We start from the raw sequence: 18,142 nt of genomic DNA, 5'->3' as shown, positions 1-18,142 counted from the left end.
AGATTTGCCACAAGGTGCTTTTTTGAAAAAAGTCTCAAAGGAGTCAGACAAGTTGGTAAATCTGGCAACAAAAAGAGCTAAGTTGGCAACACTGTCTGTGCGGCAGTAAGCCAGCATGGTATAACTTTATCACTCAGTCACGCGGCATTCAGCTGACCAATGGTGGAACGTCATCACTCAGTCAGTCAGTCAGCAATAGACATTTGTGTTTATAGGGCCGACCCCACTGTTATGATCCAGCCAAAAACACAAGGACAAGAAGGTCAGGTAGGAAGGAACAGCCTGATCCTTTACTCATTTCTATAGTGCACCTATTGAGGTGTTGTAGTAGAACTTCCAGCAGAAATCATCAAATCTGCATTAATAGTTAGTGATTCATAAAGTTACTGGTTAATAAAGACAATTTCACTTATCTATTGACCAAAGATTATGAGTGGGTGTACACACACATTCATTTTTGTCTTACTTGGGATCTCGTGGGCTGTTAGGACGGCTGTTGGTGCGGAGTCTGCTCTCCGTTCCCCCTGATGGTCGCTCTGGTCCTGAACCAGGGCTTACCCGTCTGACGAAAATAAACAAAAACTCTCAGCAACAGAGCAAACCTCTCTATTCAGAAGCACCTCAGATGAGGGGAAAAACAAGCCAGTTAAGACCTGAATCACACACATAATAATAAATTTTATAGGCTCTCTGCTTTGTAATTACAAACACGAGGATTAGAGATAACTACATTACACACTACACTAAATTTTATGATGAACTTACCAGAAGAAATGCACAGACTTGTCTCACACATGCTTCTCTATCTCTCTCCCATTTACATACACACACACACACACACACACACACTGTAAATCAAACACTACTTTGTTGATTTGTCTCTCATTGGCTATTGTCCATTCAGAAAGCACTGTAAAGATTTTTGCAAGTATAAAATCATCAGAGTGCTCCAAATGAACATGCCATAGTGAAATGTTTCAAATTAATCCGAGAACCACTCCTCTTCAACAGATACTCCATGCACAACATGTTATCAGATTTCTTCTCAACAGTCAGGATAGCAAATAAAATCTTCTGTAGTCTGAAGACAGGATGCTTTCTTTTTTCATGTTCTCTGATTCCCATCTCAGCTACATAAAACTAAATCTAAATAATTAGACTTTCATGGTGGTATACATACAGTATGTAGGGTAGAAGTAACTGTCAACAGATTGTAAAATGTCAGATTGCAAAAACTTACTAAGAGAACATCCTTAACATGCTAAATGTTGCTAAAACTGCTAAATGTTTATGTGAAGCACGTATAATGTTTACCATGACCAACTGATTCCCATCTCTAGAGCCATGCTGCTGGCATGGCTTTAAAGGAGACTAGACTGTCACAGTTAGCCAAGCCATTCAAATGCCTGAGAGGGCTATATTTTTCTTTAGTTGACCCAAGCTTTATAAATTATGCAGATCTAAATCAGACCAACCACAGGGAACACAAGGTAACACTAGAATCACACTAGTCAGTGACCCTTTTAGCTCAAGAAATTTCACTAAAGTTGCTAAATCTTCTGCTGATGTGCTGCGTACCTTGGCTCGTCTGGAGAAGGCTCCTGTGTGAGGCCATTGGTCTGAGCAGGGCTGTGGGCGGGACTGTTCTCTGGACTGACTTCTTCTTTTGCACCATTTGTTGGTGGCAGCTCCAGACAGGCCCTGACACCCTCCCACTGCTGCGCTGCATTACGGATCGCCAGACGCCGCTTCTCCTTGATGAACACAACCAACGCACACACACACACACACACACACACACACACACACACACACACACACACACATAGAGGACAGAGATGGTTTCAAGTGACAATTCTCCTGAGCAGAACACAGAGGGCATATACTAAGCTCATGGAACATGTCTATCTTGACCCTTGTCACAGGTAAACCTATTCCTCCTGCATTGCTTGTCTCTGGGACTGATTTTACTATGGCAGAGATCACATCTCATTAGTTCGATTTTAAATTGTGTATGTATGTGTTGGTCAAATTGTTTTTCTTCTGTTACCTTGGCATTTTGATTTAACTGTGACTATGATGAAACACTGACATACCCTGCAAGAGAGAAGATTTATATTTCTCTGCTGTCTTTCAATTGTTCTTTCCTGGCCAAGCTGTAGTTTCAGTATGTTCACTTATGGAATGTGCCACTCCCCGATACAGGGGTGAGTCAGTATCATAGTGAATCCTTCGCCCTCATGAACCCTTGGCTACGGCATTCAATATAACATTTTCTCAACACCAGGGATTAGCAAGAGTTAGGTTACTGAGACACAATGCATTCTGCAGAGACCATCTTTCAGCAAAAGACACCACTGCAGCGCAGACACAGCAGAAGCACATCAATATGTACTTTTCACACACTCACACACACACACACACACACACACATATACATAACTGCAAAACAGATGTCAGTGAATATTTTTTTAAAGAAATAAGGCATAATTCAGAGACCTGTTTACAGATACAGTACCACTGTGGACAATATACTCCTCCCCATACATTAACAGTGTTCCCAAAGGGCTTTCTGTCATGTAGAAATGATATCAATATGTTTGAAAAGTTAAAAGTTCATGTCAAGCATCCAAAACATTTATTTAATGGCCTGCTAAAACACAGCTTCAACAATCCCAAGACACGTAAGACAGTAGACACATAAGAAGAGGTCAATAAGTTGAGGGAACCATGACCTAAATGTTTTAGAGCTTTCTCATCACATAGGTTTTAATGGGCAAGGTGAACAAAAAGAAAAAAAAATAGATGCAGTACCATTAAGAGGTCAGTTATTGTGCAAATGTTAATTTAACCTTACTTAAGCCTGGATTCTATAATTATATTGGCCTACTGCTGTAATATGCTTTGGGTTTATACTATACTGTATATAACATTCAGCTGATGGGCAAAACACTGCTAAATCACATCTCATCATTAATGTGTGGTGCTTTTCAAACACTAAAAGCTTTCATGTTATCAAAGCTCCATCTAGTACTTTGAACCTCTGCAACCAATAATCTTCCTACTAAAAATAACTAATCAAACAACAGAGTTTATGGAAAAGGCACCTCAGAGGATACTCAATCTAGTGTCTGACATGTAGGCTGTCATTGCGTATTTGCTGTATATTGAAACTCTAAATCCAAGCAGACAAAGACAACAAGAACAGATCCGATCAGCATGGTACCTTATGAATGGTCTGCTTGTGACTCTCCCTCTTCTTCTCCTCCTCTTTTCGAGCTTGTACACCAGCCATGCGCCGATCCTCGTCCTGAAAAAGATAGCTAGTGCAATCACAGTGTCGCTCCATTCATGAGTTCTGAATTATTCAGGAGAGAGGGGAACCACAAAAGACACCGTCAGAGAGACTGTTCGCCACAACAGAACTGGACAACTGTGGAGGCTGGGAGAAACTCTCACACCAGCCGGCTGCATCACAGGATTATCTGTCTGATTTTCAGTCTCGGATCAACTGAGCCCAGCTGTTGGGGAAAGCCAAAACTCCCAGAATGCAATGCTGCCAACACAATCTGAGTGTGCCAGCTGAGAGCTGGGGGATATTCAGCTGTCTGTGACGAGCTAGCACAGACGATGCTTCAGCTTGATCAATAGAGGCAAAATGCTAGCCTCACTGGGACAAAGGCAATGATGTCAGCAAGTGGAGAGAGATAAGGAGGCCAGACCTGTATGTCACTGCCTTAAACTAATTTTGTGAGGACAACAATTTCTGAGGGGAAAAATGGCAATTAAAATTTATCAATATCTTATCAATTACAGGGAGTGCTATTTTTCAGCAATAACAATGCCTTTGTCTGTGTAGCTGCCACAAAGTCTATTAGATTGATTATGTGGATGTTAAGGTTTCAGTCAACTACAATATTTCCAGTTGAATAATAAAGACATATTAAACATATTTCTATCCATCTATCTATAAAAGTATATATTTCCCTACAAACATGATAGTCTTTGCTCTGTCTGCTATATTAAATTCATTTGCAGGTAAATAAAACAATCAGATTTTGATTATAGGTTTTATTAATTGATAAAATATAATTTCTTATAAGCCAACTAATGATATCTTTAGTCACAGACAACTCCAGTCTACTGTCTCTGTGTTTTAGAAATAAACCAATCGCACATATATCCCCACAAGAGACAGAGGAATAGTTTTCATTAATTTATCCCACAGCAGAAAAGTACTACTGTATCTCCTAATTTGCAGTATTAACACCAATTTCATTCATAAGTAACAGCCAATCTCCCAGCAGTCAGGCATAGATCTTATCACAGATAATCTGATCTCACTCCTACTGACAGTACAGTGCACTAGAGGCAAGTTTTTCCAAATCAGTTGGAAGGGAAAATCGAGATCTTCAGTGGCTACTATGAAGTTTCCCCTGCAGCAATATCATGACATAGTTTGATGAGATGGAAACTCCAGTGCTGGGCTGACATTTCTGTTGTCAAATCAAAACTTTGCATCTCCCAAAAGTAAACTTTCTGGAAATAATACAACAGCCCTGTTTTCAGGATTGACAGCTACAGACAGTAGTTTAGAGGGATTTAATGAACCACTGGGTCATGAAACTTGCTAAACTTGTTGAGGACCACATGTACTTTAAAATTCAAGTAAAAACATGAAAATTGTTGAAATTGGAGTTGCAAGTTTTTTCCCCACCATAATAGCAGTATGTTCTGAGGGCAAGGTGTGTGGTACTTTCAGATTCCTTTAAAGTACAAGCTCAGACCTGGGTGCTCCCTGCTTGACAGCCTCTAAAAGCAAGCTGATATTTCACTGTAGCACTTTGCTGGCAGAGTGTATAAATAGAATGACTTCATGTTTATGTTTGAGAATAATCATTGTTTTGTTAGATGGGACATACATTATGTGTACTGTAAATGCTTAGCTCATAGTGACAGGTAAGTCTCTGGTGCGTTTTTGCCTCTAATACGCAACAGAGAACATGATGAATGCTTCACCAATGCCAGAGAACAAACACAAAAGAGTATAGCATCATCAAGATGTACAGAAGCTTGGAGACACCCCACTGACAGTGAATGGGTGTCTGCCAATGTGGGTTCATCTAAAGTTTGTTCTGATCTGTGAAATCATAATAAAGTTTGTGTCAACACAGAGACACTCTCAAGAATGTAATATGCTTTCAGGAACATATGTTCAGACAGTGAGTTATACGTTTAGACTATTAGTTGAATGTGAATTGTTTAAACAATGTGCAGGGCCAGCCAACTGTCAACATTCTTAACCCAAAAAAAAATACCAAAAATATCTGAAAGGGGAATAAACTAAATTTAAAAACAGCTATAATTAACACCATTGGCTAGGTTTCCTCTGGTAAAAACACACAAAGTTAATCAGTTCAGCCTTACTGTGATGCGCTTCATGTCCAGCTGTCTCAGATGAAGCACACAGCGCAGGACGGCCTGCTTGTACCATGTCTCCAGGGCTACAGGATTCCCATCCAGGGTGAGCTCAGAAAGGGAGCGTGACTCTCCAAGGCAGGCTAGCTGATCAAAACTAGAGATGAAAAAGAACATTTTGAATGAGAATGAAAGCTGCACATACTTACTGAAATACTGAAAACACTTTACAGTGACACAGAGGCATGATGACCTAAATAAGTATTGGGAAGCTTGAGTCATCCACAGGGTAAGTCAAACAAAACAACTTCCCCCATTTCTGTTTAGATTCTTGAACCTTTAATCTAGGCTTGTATTGACAGAATGGAGCCAAGCTAAAACAAGACATGAAAAACTGGTAATTTCGCAGGCACACTGGCAGCCTGACATTACTCAGGGGGCAATGCAGAGAGCAAAATCCGCTACACTGTTGATATTACCCTTTGGCAAAAGGAGACATGAAAAAGCACAGTCATGCTATGTCAGGCAATGGAGATTCTATCATTGCTAATTTGTGATAATAACCTTGATGAATCATTCGCCTGGAACTACTTATGGACCCACTGCACTGCTCTGTGCCTGATCCCAGCCAGAGGTTTCTATGAATGCACAAGAAGGCCACATAATAACCTCTGATGAACTATCAAAGCAAGTACAACTATTAGGGAGCACTGATGGAGTTCTAGCAAATGCAAAGCAAAATTCCACAGTTCAAATATGAATTGGGGTAATCGAGACATGGCACTAATGTGAAAAATCTGAACAAATGAGAGTATTTTTTTCTTTTTATCTTAGAATGACAGAGGGTGCAGACGTCTCTTTTGCACTGGGGTGTAGTGTAGAAATACTGTAGGTTTGAGACTTATCTGCATGACACATCCAGTGAACCAGTAACCTAGATTAATTTATTTGTTATCAATTCCCTTGCATGTACATCATGTCATTACTTGCAACAATTTAAAATTACATTCTAAAACAAATGATTCTTCACCATAAAATTATGAGAGACTGCTTTGATCCCCATACATTTTGTATAATTGTTATATTAATATTCAGTCACTAATGCCCCTGGGTATTGTTAAAATGATAAAACTGCTCAATATAAAGAAAAGTCTCTATGCACCTGTTCCTGGATGCTAAAGAGGTTCTGTATATGTGTGCTGTGTATGCAGACTGGGGTGTGGTTGAAAACTGTGTAGCTTCACACTTCATATATAGTAGCACCTTTTCTTCACAGACTTATTATTATTAGTTCTGCTTTGTATTTCACAAGGTGTTTAATTGAAGTCAGGCAGTTTAACTCAAAAAGCAATATTATGGCAAATTAATTAACAATTGCAACATCATCTACTGAGCAAATGACTGCACCAAGTAAACGAGCATGGCCTGTCTCTCTACCTAGCAACAGACCACAACTGCTCTCCCGTCATCATTGGACAGTTTCAAAAGGTGCACACACCAGGTTTCTATACTGACATTATGACTATGTATTATTCATGGTCCTACAAGATTAGCTGTAATGAAAATATCTTTATCAAAAGTAGACCACTAAACAGAACGAAGAATTATACATATAAATGCTGTGAAAATTATGGTACTTAGAATTCACTGTCACACTGTGAAGTCCTGAATATTTGTTGCCTATTTCTTTGACATAATTCTCTCTGTAACAGTGTGCCAGGTACTGAATTATAAAAGACACTAGAACAACAGAGCTGGTTTGAAACGTCAGGTCAAATCTATCACAGCAAAAGGTGACTGTGGTCAAGGAGACTAATGAGCTCCATCCCACCCTGCATCCTATATATGGGGCCCTCCTCCAGGCAAACACAAAGCAATTTTAAAGCAGCTTTATTCAGTGAGAAGCCTATGCTGCTTTAGTTAACTCATGACATCTTGATTGCTGGGCTCAGAGAGAGATAAGCAAAGAAAAAAGGACTACAAATATTGGAAAAAGTGTGTAAATCAGTGTAATGTTAGCACTAAGCAACAAGACACACCTCTCAGTCATCCTACACACCCTTACCTAGCAATGCTGCTCCTGGATTCACTCAGTGCTCAAATATGTCATTTATTTTCTGTGGAAGTGAGCTACCTTCTCTCAGCCTACTTCTCTGTTGTCTGCATAACTTTAAAGAATTGTCACACCCATTTCTTAGTTCTCAGCATGCTAATTACTAACAATAAAGAACACATTCAGGTTTTTCTTTTCTAGGTTATAGACTCACCCACTACAGCAAACCTATGTGTGGCTGTTTGTGTGTGTTGTGCCTGCAGCTTTTTGGCCAGGCCCTGCCAAGAGCCAAGGGAGGGGACGTGGCACCGTCCAGCCACTATCCCTGTCCCTGCCCTGCGGGCAGGAGGGAGTTAAGCAGTGCGAGCTCTTACCTGGTGATGTTGTTGCAGCTGAGAAAGAGACGCTGCAAGCAGGGCAGGCGGTCCACCTCAGTCTAGAAAGAGAAACAGAAAGAGGGAGAGGGAAGAGAGAGAGATGGAGGGATGTGAAGAGGAGAAGGTGGTCGGGAAGAGGGCACTGCATCGTCACTATCGTCAGAGCTCTGTATCCCTCTCCATTCCCTCAGTCACCTTGCAGCTCTCAGCTCCAGCATACAGCATCCCCATCCACCCTGCGCATGCACACACACACACACATACAGCACGCTGCCTTGTCTGCACATGGAGAGGAGGGGCAGGAGAGAGAGAGAGTGTGAGAGAGACAGCATGAGGACGAAAGGGGGAGGGGAGGGAGAGCAGTGTGTGCTGCGCTAATGCAGAGATCCCCTACTGCAGGAGGCTGACTTGAAATGTTCACTGGAACACATATACATTCAGATGCACACAGACTGAGCAGCTAGCTACTGTACCTTGTCACGCAAGAACAATAGCTAGGATGAAATGGAAACTGACTGGGATGGGGGTTGTTTCTTCGCCGGGCAGGCAGAGCATCAAAATCAATGCAGAATTTAGTGAGGGGGTGGGGTGAAGAGCAGCAGCTGGCCAGCTGGTAAGCTGAAGAGGACACACATTGATGTAAGCAATGTCACAACCCCAAAGACTTCAGCTAATCAGATGGCAGAGGGGGAAATCATGTTCACCAGTGACAAGGTCTGTGTTGTGTGTGTGTCTGTATGTATGGCCAGTGCTGCACATGCTGGAAGAAAAGAGGACACGCCCAGCAGCAGTCTGAATGAGCTGCGTCAGCGTCCACCCATATTGCAGCCCCTGCCTTACAGCCTCATTCAACACTGTTGCCAGTCTCTGTTCAAATGAGATATTAGTCTAGCATTTGGGCTGTGCTAGCTCCTCTGTAGAGAGCAGTGGCACACTGCAGCAGAGTCGCACTATTTAGAAAAATCCTACAACCCCCATTCACACAACCATGTAAATTCATTACACAGTTACTCATCCTTGTTTCAACCATTCCAACAGCCAACATGCTAACTACAGTGCAATATCTGACATTAGGGGCAAAGCTGGAGAGAGAATTTGTCTGCTGTGTTTGTGTGTGGCTGTTAACGTTACTCTGTTGCTCTGATGCTTGGTCTATGGAATTAACCAGTGAAAAATATATAGAGCAGTTTTATCTTATGTCTTACAACAAGCTAGGTGTCACTTTTTTCACTGTATAATTCTTTCTAATTACAACTAGTGTGTTCAGCCTTACAAGACTAATTGGGTGTGTACCATTCTCATGTCTGCACAGTAAATATGAAGCTACTGCCAGCAGCCAGTTAGCTTTAGCTTAGCACACAGAGTGGAAACAGCTCGGGAAACCGCTAAAATGGCTTTATCTATAGCTAACACAATCTGCAGAGTATGTTTAAAGTGCATCAATTAATGCATTATTGTTAAATTGTTGGCTGAATGCAATCAGTCAAATAACTATTAACAGAGGAAACATGTGCTCACTCACACAGAAAGCCAGAGCTTAAAGCCAACATGACAAATACATTTAGATTAAATTCAGGGTAACTTTTTAATGATGCAGCTTGAAGTAATTAACAAGACAGATATTTGCCATCTTCACAATAAGACACAGAGCACACCCTAATTGCATTTCTGACCTCCAAAACACTTCCTCCCACATTGTTCAAGTAAACTGTTTGAAAATGCGTTTATGGTGTATATGTAATTTAGAGGCAAAGAAAGGAACAAGTGCCATGAGCACTTCTAATACTGTAAACTGTATTGCAATAATGGCTCTATTGATGTGGTTTTGAGGTGTTTTTGCTCCCTAGTGGTCAAACAAAACACTTGGTTGTTGAATAATAATTCAAGGACAAGATATTGAACATACTGAGTAAAGATATTATTTTGCATTGCAGCTAGGAATGTGTATGTGTGCGTTTTTTTCTTATATTGGCAGTGTAATGGTGTTCTGTGCACATCAGCAATACAGGTTCTTTCCTTCTTTTAAAATACTGCAAGTCACGCCATCCACTGCTAGCTAACACTGACCCTCCACCACACTCCCAGAGATTCTGTCTCTGCCAGTATGGATGCTAGTGAAGCAGCAGCCACTCCTCACTGTCTGAGACTAAATATAGCAGCCCTGTCTGAGACAGAATGATGTCATCACTGAGCTGATGTGCTGCATAACGATTGCCCACCAATGTGATCTCTTTTTTTAAAAAACATGATTGATCAGAACCAATCAGCAGACAGGATCGGATGTGAGGTTGGGTACAGCTTTGTTGCTGGTGTGTGAGAGTGTGTGTGTGTGTGTGTGTGTGCCTCTTTGCCTGCAGGTGTGTATTTATGTGTCTGTGTGCCCCTGCCTTCACCCCTTTATTCTGGCTCCACCCTCTCCTCACTGACAGCTTGCGTGTCTTTATTTTTCACACTCGCACTGAGCTCTGGCAGAGACATTACTCCACAAACACAGGACTGCCTCTCATCACCGCTATCTATCGCATGCAACAACATACACCACAAAAGGGCATGAATGCTGCTCAAATAAACACACAGGTACATGTGGCTGTTGAGGGGGTTTCAAAGACCGTAAGCTCTTGAGTTTTGCGGCAGCTCTTTGAATAGGACAGACTTGAGGTGTGAGCTTAGCTGGCACACATCTGGCCTCCACTATTGTGTTCTACAGCTGCAGATGTTGTGGTGTTAAATGCACATTGCTGTGTTGGTCTTTTACTACACTTGACAGAAATCAGCTGTCAATCAAAAGGTTTGCCAGTAATGTGATTTTCTCTTGGATTTTTGGTTATACCAGTTTGAGTTTCTTTTTGCAACAGCAACAATTTAATGTTCTCTGCCCTTCCAGATTATTTCCCAAAGAACTTAAAGGCAGCACATTCATGCACCCACAGAGATCCTCTCTGATGTAAATTGTGACAATATATGAAAAGCAGAACAGACCTGACACACAGATACACTGTATTGAGTTAATTAATCTACAGTAGAATTATCAAAGAGCATTGCATTGTTATTTTGCTTTTTTTCATTTTCCATTTTGATGTTGATTGACTTAATGCTTTCCCACAAGAAGACAAGCTCATTGGACAAAACTCCCCTTAATCCACAAAGCCAGTCTCCATCTGGGTGATGGCTTTTTACTTCTTGTATCACTGTTCATGCGAACTACACCACTCTTCCAAAAAAAAAAAAAAAAAAAAAACACAGTTCCTGCGGCCAAAATTGTAAAACAGATCATTTACTGCCTGCCACGGAATTTCTCAATGGGAAGACCCACCTGAAAGCAAGTGTAAACCGCAAACATTTTCAGAAATGGATATGGGATGAATCATCACTACATTCTCTGTTTTTGCTTTGTAAGGATTCAAGTGTAACAAAACTGTCATTTATGTGACAATGTCATGGATTTCAGTAGGAATTGGTTGCAACTATGAATTACAACATTTGGAGAGTGCCCAAAACAGCTACCATAGAACTTACTGGAGGAAAAGGGTATGAGGAAATATGTTCAATTTTAAATGACCTAAAAACTGATGATAACATGATGCAAAACACGTACAGTATACAAATGCAAGAAGTGTCTAGATGTGTTAAGAACTTTATACCTACACATCCATAAAATGAAAAAAAAGTGATATGCATGTAGAGCATATAATGCTTTTATGTACTGAATAACCAGTCCCAACATATAACCAAATATAAAACTTGTTTTCAAAGTCAGTAACAGTATTTCCTCCTGGTTCCACTTTTCATCTGTCTTCCCTTTCATAAAAGGGAAAAACCTGGACACCTGGAGGATGGTTATTTACTTTGTGCTGGATATAAGCTCTTGGCAGCAAATACCACTAATGACAGAGACTGGAGAATCTGCTGAGAGGTAACATTCTTCCTCTCGTGTATCAAATAAAACGTTACATCCGATAATTAGGATTGGTGGTTCTTGAACAGAATTTGCAGGCAGAGGACAGGGTGAGTGATGGAAAGAGGTTTCATGCGACACAATGTTGGATTCAGTTTGTATTTTCTACCCCAAAAAGCAGGAAAGGGCTTAGGGGATTTGCATACAAATGAAGGGGCCTGTTTTGGCATGCAGTGTTCTGTTTATCAGATTAAAACTATAGAAACCAAGGGGAGTGAATTTCCGTGTTTAGAATATCCAGTTTCTTTTTATCTGGGCCAGAAAGTCGGTGGGAGGTTGTGGGTAATGAGCTACATCTCCCTAGGTAACGCCGATGAGATACATTTCACCATAGACTTTCTTACAAAGCTTCTATTGATGTAATTTTTGTGTTTGTTATTTTATGACAGTAAAAACTGCTACATGTGATCCCATAACAGAGGAAACAGTAACCATCCAAAGGACCTGGTCCAAAGGAATGGCATAAAGATGAAAGATGAAGCACGCCACCAACACCTTCATCTTGGGAGGAACATTTTCCTAGGGAACAGTTGTCAGGGCGTGGGTGTGTGTGTGTGTGTGTCCATGTGTGTTTGTTTTCATCAAAATGCAAAAAAAAAAAAAAAAAAAAAAAAAAAAAAAAGTACTGTAGCTTTATCACTGGCAGCTGCAGGAACCTCACCGGGACAGGGGATATTACACACCTGAGACAAGCACCAACTCAGCTCTTAAAAACCACAGGGCAGCTGTAGTGTGTACAATCCTGGACCAGGTTTGAATTACACTGAGCTAATACATATATATGAAGCACGCATGCAGTATAAGGCATACAGATAACACACAGCACAGCTGTCTCAATGCACATCAGACCTGTGTAAAAAGCTAGTTAAATCCTGCTCTGGCAGCAGCCAAAACAAAAGTTTTCAAGTCTGTACATCCTGCAAATATCTTACTCACTACTACTGCTTACTGGACTATCTCACACCATAAATTTATAATATTTCTAACAATAATAAAAAATAGAAGCCCCTCAATGGTAAAGGGCAAAAACTGAGATTTTGTCCACTGAACAGTTGGTGCCTTTTTCTCTGTATGACTGTGTGGTATAGCAAGCATGCAGTGAATAAAACGCTTTAAGCTGTTGGTAATTGGGAAAGAGGCCCCTCACCACAAAAGAGATGCAGTTGCGTCTTAGGTTGAGTTCAGTCAAACAGTCCAGGCCCTGCAGATTTTCTACTTCGGAGATGCTGTTTCCTGCCAGGTTCAACACTCGCAGCTCGCTCAGGTGAGACATGTTTTCCATCCTGCAGATCTGCATGAAAGCACAGTGAGACAAAGACAAAGCATTATGTCAAACAGCATTGTAGGTAATCATATTCTACACATACAGTGACACAGAAGGAGGAGCAAAACACTGGAATTGTATACATTCAGTGCTTAATCTCACATTCAAGTCATGTATTTAAAGGTCATCAGATAAAATCTCTCTCTCTCTCTCTCTCTCTCTCTCTCTCTGAGAGATTACTTAGGGGCCTCTGTCATAATGACACTTAAAATACCTCAGAGGAATTCCCCTGTGAAAGGTGTGTTTGCCCCCTGTAGTACACGCTGTACATGTGGTGGTAAGGTCAAAAGGTCAAATAGGGTAAATAGAATAGAAGGGCTAATAACAAAATAATGAAATCTATTTAAACAAAGATAAATGATGTAACATGGGTTTCAAGATACATAGACACATACATATGTATAAAATCAGTAAAGATATTCATGTTTCTTTCATTCACATTTAGTCACTGAGTCAAAGGCAAGATTTCTCAAATGACTTTTCTCAGACTTTTCAAAACTCCTCCTGAGCTCCAGAAGACTTTATACAACTCCCTGTGAATAGTAGATTGACTTTCATATGTAAAAGCAGAGCACTGCCATAACCTTCCTCATGCAGTCACCATCGGCAGCAGCGAGAAGTCTGCAGCAAGAATGCATTCTAATTCTAAGTTGATGCCTGAAAATATAAATATGGGTTACACAGGACCCCTTTCACCCCCTTCACCAGTTCTTCCAGCTACTGCCAGCAGGCTGTCACTATAAAGTGTCACTTGTCAAGAGGAGCACCTTTAAAATGTCCTTCATCCCTTTTGCCATTAATGGCCTGTCATGTTTTACCAGTTTTACTTTTTTCTTTTCTTTTTTTTTTACATTTGTGCTTCATGGTCTTTGATTGACCCATGCCAAGAAGGAATTTGTTATTATGACAGACAGTAAAGTTTCATTAATTTATAATCTTGAACTTGAAAGCTTTAAATAAAAAAGTTTCTGACTCAAGTCTATTGTGACAATGTGTGAACATATGCAGTTTGCAGCATTGTTAAATGAATAATGCTGCCAATAAACCCAGTGCATCAAGTTCACCCCAAAGACCACAATAAAACAGCCTCATCTGGTGCTGGATACAACAGAGTGAGATCATCACAGTGCATTCAAAGGCTTTACAATAATTGTGTTGTGGTCTCACTGGAATGAATACATTCAGTCAACACACAACACACACACACAATAGCATCTCATGCAGACTTGTGACTGGCTCGATTATCAGAATATTGCATGAATGTAAAGCAGTCAGTGGATGGAAGACAGCTGCGTGCCGAGAGAACCTTTTCTGAATGTAGTAAGATGAGCCAAAAACACAAACTGCCCTAACAGGAGAAAACACATTATCTCAGGTCCAGACCTGGGCATCTCAGACCTAAACAGGACAGGCATCTGTGTATCAAACTTCTGTCAACACACAGACACAATATCTATACACAACCTGAAGTAGATTTTAGATAACCTCATTTGAAAATATTTGAGATTTTGTGTGATTTTGCTTTCCAATGGTGTAGATCAGGCATCCAGAATAGGGTAAGGTGGTTGAAATGTTTGACGCATGCTACAGTAATAATGAAAGATGTAAGTACAAGTTATATATGGATATGTAGTGTAGAGGATTTCTGTTGTGCATATGATATTTGTTAAACAGTAAAAAATGAATCTCAGGTCAGAATCTAACCCCACCACTTGGTCACTGAGACTGTGTTTGAGTTAGATGCATGCTCCCAAAGAGAGTATCTCCTTTTAAATAGTTCAAACAAACAAGAAATGAAACAACGTTCTGATACAGACATAAATGGGTGAAAAGACTGAGAGAAAAAAGGGTGGGAGTGATGTGAGCCTCCCTGCTAGAGGATAGGAGGAAGGAAGGATGACAGTGATGTACAGCATGTGGTTAAAGTGCACACACAAAAGGAAAGAGGACAAGCAGCTGCTGTTCTTTGGCCAACAGTGACTAAACAACAACCTGCCAGGGTAGAATAACCATGACTTCAACATTATTTCAACTCATTCATCCATTATTTCCCTCAGTGATTTCACGCACTTAATCATCTTGTATTATCATTGTGCAGTGATTCACATTTCATTTGGGTGGTCCGATCTCTGGTGAGTTTGGAAAACGTTGAATAAAGGTGAGTGAACAGTTATTTAAGTGCACAGAACAGGAGGTTTTGAGGTCAGTGATTGAAAAGCAACCTGTCCTACTCAGAATAATAGCTTTATCATCTGCTCCTCTATAGCCAACTGCCAACAAATGGCTCCCTATGAATGCAATGTGCTGTCATTAGCAGCAAGGACAATACAAAAGATTAGACTTAGATTAGACTACTTGATTCTAAAGTCACTTTAATTGTCATATTATCCAAACTGTAGAGATGTAGTTGTAGGGATGTAGGAAACACAGCCAATGGACAGAGCTTAGGGCAATAAAGCATCCTCTGTCAGGAAAAATAACACTGTAGCAGTCATTGAATAGTAATTGGGAAGTCTGCTCATGCAAAGACCAGCCAACATTAGAGAGGGAGGAAGCCTTACCAAGGCTCTGGAGTAGCTCTCTGAGGAGGGGCGTAGGCGGCATGCTGGCAAAACACTAATTTGACCAAGGGAAGCCTTTCTATTATATCCTCCTTTTCCAAGAGCTGCTACAATCCTCATCTGACATCAGTATTACTTACATCATTTGATTCCTCTGGCTTTTAATATCAGTAAGCTGGGCTCTAGTGTGGAGGCTGAGCAAGCAGCCCCCAATAATAGACTCAAATTAATTTCAGAACAGTATATTCCGCTACAGCTCAAAACCACTGCCAATACTGAAAACATACATTCAAAAGGCTGTTTATTAGGGTGCACTTAGCTAAAACTAATGCAGTCTAATACACCAGTCCTGCAATAAATCCTGTCTTATATTGTATTTTACAGAGAGATGTTCTGTTACTTATTTACACCCTCACTGGTATAAATGGGGCGGACAAAAAAATGTGTCCATATCACACAATGCATTTCAATAGCACAAATCAATGAATGAATCAAAACCTCTCTTAAACAGTTTCAGCCCAAACTGAACATTATAACCATCATGAAGGGAGGATTTATTGCAGGTCTGCTGTATTAGACTGCATCAGTTTTAGCTAGGTGTTCCTATAAACTTCAAACTGAGCGTAGAGAGAGCTGTGCCTGTTGAATAAATTATGCTGGGGTCACTGAGGAAATGGATGTGGGAGTAGACCCTAGACAAGAGCCTGTGGGTTCTGATGGTTTACACTCCTTTGTTCTCAAACAGTGCTGTGAACTAAAGCAAATGCTGAGGATACATCCCTAAAAACTAAAAGGATGATCATCGCACCCATCGGATTTCTGACTTAAAAACACATTGCAAAACAAGAAGAATTCCAAGACCTATTTGCTCCTAATAGTCTTTAGGAACAACAAAATACAAAATAGAGCTGCACTATTAAAAGTATTATTTGACAGTGGACAACTTGGCTACAACTACTGCCCTGAATAGACATCATTTTATAGGTCAGTGAACTAAGATAAAGGGTTTAGACTGAGCATGACTACATAAATCCTCATGCCTGCTTAGTCTTCTGCTGTTACATTCGTATTACTCAGGCATTTAGAGGGTTGCATCTCACATAGCAAACTACTAGTTGTCAACAGTGTGGAGGAGGTAGAAGAGACAATCCACTTCCACAGAACTTTGCAGCTGAATATCATGAACTCCAGTTACAGTATGGGTGACTAAACAATCAAGACTCAACACACACATGCTGAGGGTGGGAATAAAGTAAAGAAGCAGTACCTGATTGTCATGTAAATCCAGGATATTCAGTTTGGACAGGCCTCCCAGGCAACATACCTTCTGGATTCTGAGAAGTATCAGGAGGAAGTGACATAAAATGTAAAATATTACATAAAATACAATTTGTCACAAAGTATGTCCACAATCAATAACACATTTTAGCCTTGTTGGCTATACCAGGTGCAGCCACCTGGCAGGGCTGAGTGTCTTTTGAAGGTACCAGTTAAAAGATTACATTCCCCAAGGAAACTGAACATACAGTAGTGTACAGTGACTTATTGTTCAGGACTGTTCTTATGGATTTAGATCATATTACAGTTCAGGATGAAAGGCTGTAGAAAAATTCCAATGGAGTATCAAGAGTATTCTTTACTCTCCAGGAAATACACACGGCCCTGGGAGTATGTCTAAAAAGACAGGTGTTGTGTTTTACAGAAAGTGGAACAAAACTTTAAGATACTGATATCATTCAGTCACTGAATGTAAACAACAGGATGTCTTGAACAACCTACATGTAGGATGTTGCTTGACCACCTTATACATTTTAGGAAATGCCACATTTTACATTAAAACAGAGAGTTACATGTTACATTAAAAGAACAATAAATTATTTGGTGTCTATACACTACTACCCACTCTGCTGCTTATGCTGTACTACCACAAATATGTACTGCACAGTACTACCCACTACATTTAACGGAGGTAATTCAGACAAATCTGACATATTCTTGTATTTGTGTACTTGCAGCCCCCGTGATGACAACTAACCTGTTCTTCCCCAGCATAAGGATCCTAAGTGAGCTTAGAGCTTCAATGCCAGTCATTTCAGAGATGTGGTTGTCATGCAAGTTCAGGAAAACAAGCTGTTTCAGATGTGACAAGTGCTGGATTCTTGTGATTCGATTGTGCTGGAGGTTGAGAAGTTGCAGTTCTTCCATAATGCCAAGCTGCGGGCATTCCTCCAGACAGCGCCTGGAAAAGAACATTTAGCACCATTTAGACTTCACATGGATGACTACTTTTCATTCATTTCCATGGCATAAGAACTGTCAAGCCACACAATCTAGTGACGCATATTACTAATTTTGTATTTCACTGTACATTTTGACTGACTTATCTCTGCTCTGTCACCAGAGAGGCAATTCTTTGTTAGCAAACACTAGTCACTGGAGACAGGGGGTGGGTAT

At 40.5% G+C, this 18,142-nt stretch overlaps 1 protein-coding gene across 4 annotated transcripts in view; it reads right to left on the bottom strand.

Moving 5' to 3' along the window:
• Positions 1–18,142, bottom strand: part of LOC108897696 (leucine-rich repeat-containing protein 49) — a 34,656-nt gene that overhangs the window by 14,029 nt on the left and 2,485 nt on the right. For 3 of the 4 annotated variants that reach the window (XM_018697437.2, XM_018697436.2, XM_018697439.2), the window contains exons 6-13: positions 17,724–17,927; positions 16,956–17,022; positions 12,951–13,094; positions 7,846–7,907; positions 5,428–5,575; positions 3,227–3,310; positions 1,579–1,754; positions 467–562 (exon numbers count right to left, since the gene is read on the bottom strand). In XM_018697437.2, the coding sequence (XP_018552953.1) occupies positions 467–562; positions 1,579–1,754; positions 3,227–3,310; positions 5,428–5,575; positions 7,846–7,907; positions 12,951–13,094; positions 16,956–17,022; positions 17,724–17,927 (981 nt within the window). Of the gene's footprint in view, positions 1–466; positions 563–1,578; positions 1,755–3,226; positions 3,311–5,427; positions 5,576–7,845; positions 7,908–8,043; positions 8,117–12,950; positions 13,095–16,955; positions 17,023–17,723; positions 17,928–18,142 lie in introns of those variants that run through there. The other variant, XM_051076762.1, reaches the window with a different exon arrangement.

Source organism: Lates calcarifer, linkage group LG2 (genome assembly GCF_001640805.2).
Source record: "Lates calcarifer isolate ASB-BC8 linkage group LG2, TLL_Latcal_v3, whole genome shotgun sequence".
Lineage (NCBI taxonomy): Eukaryota > Metazoa > Chordata > Actinopteri > Centropomidae > Lates > Lates calcarifer.
Note: the sequence above shows the minus strand (reverse complement) of the source record. Positions and strands in the feature narration are given on the sequence as shown.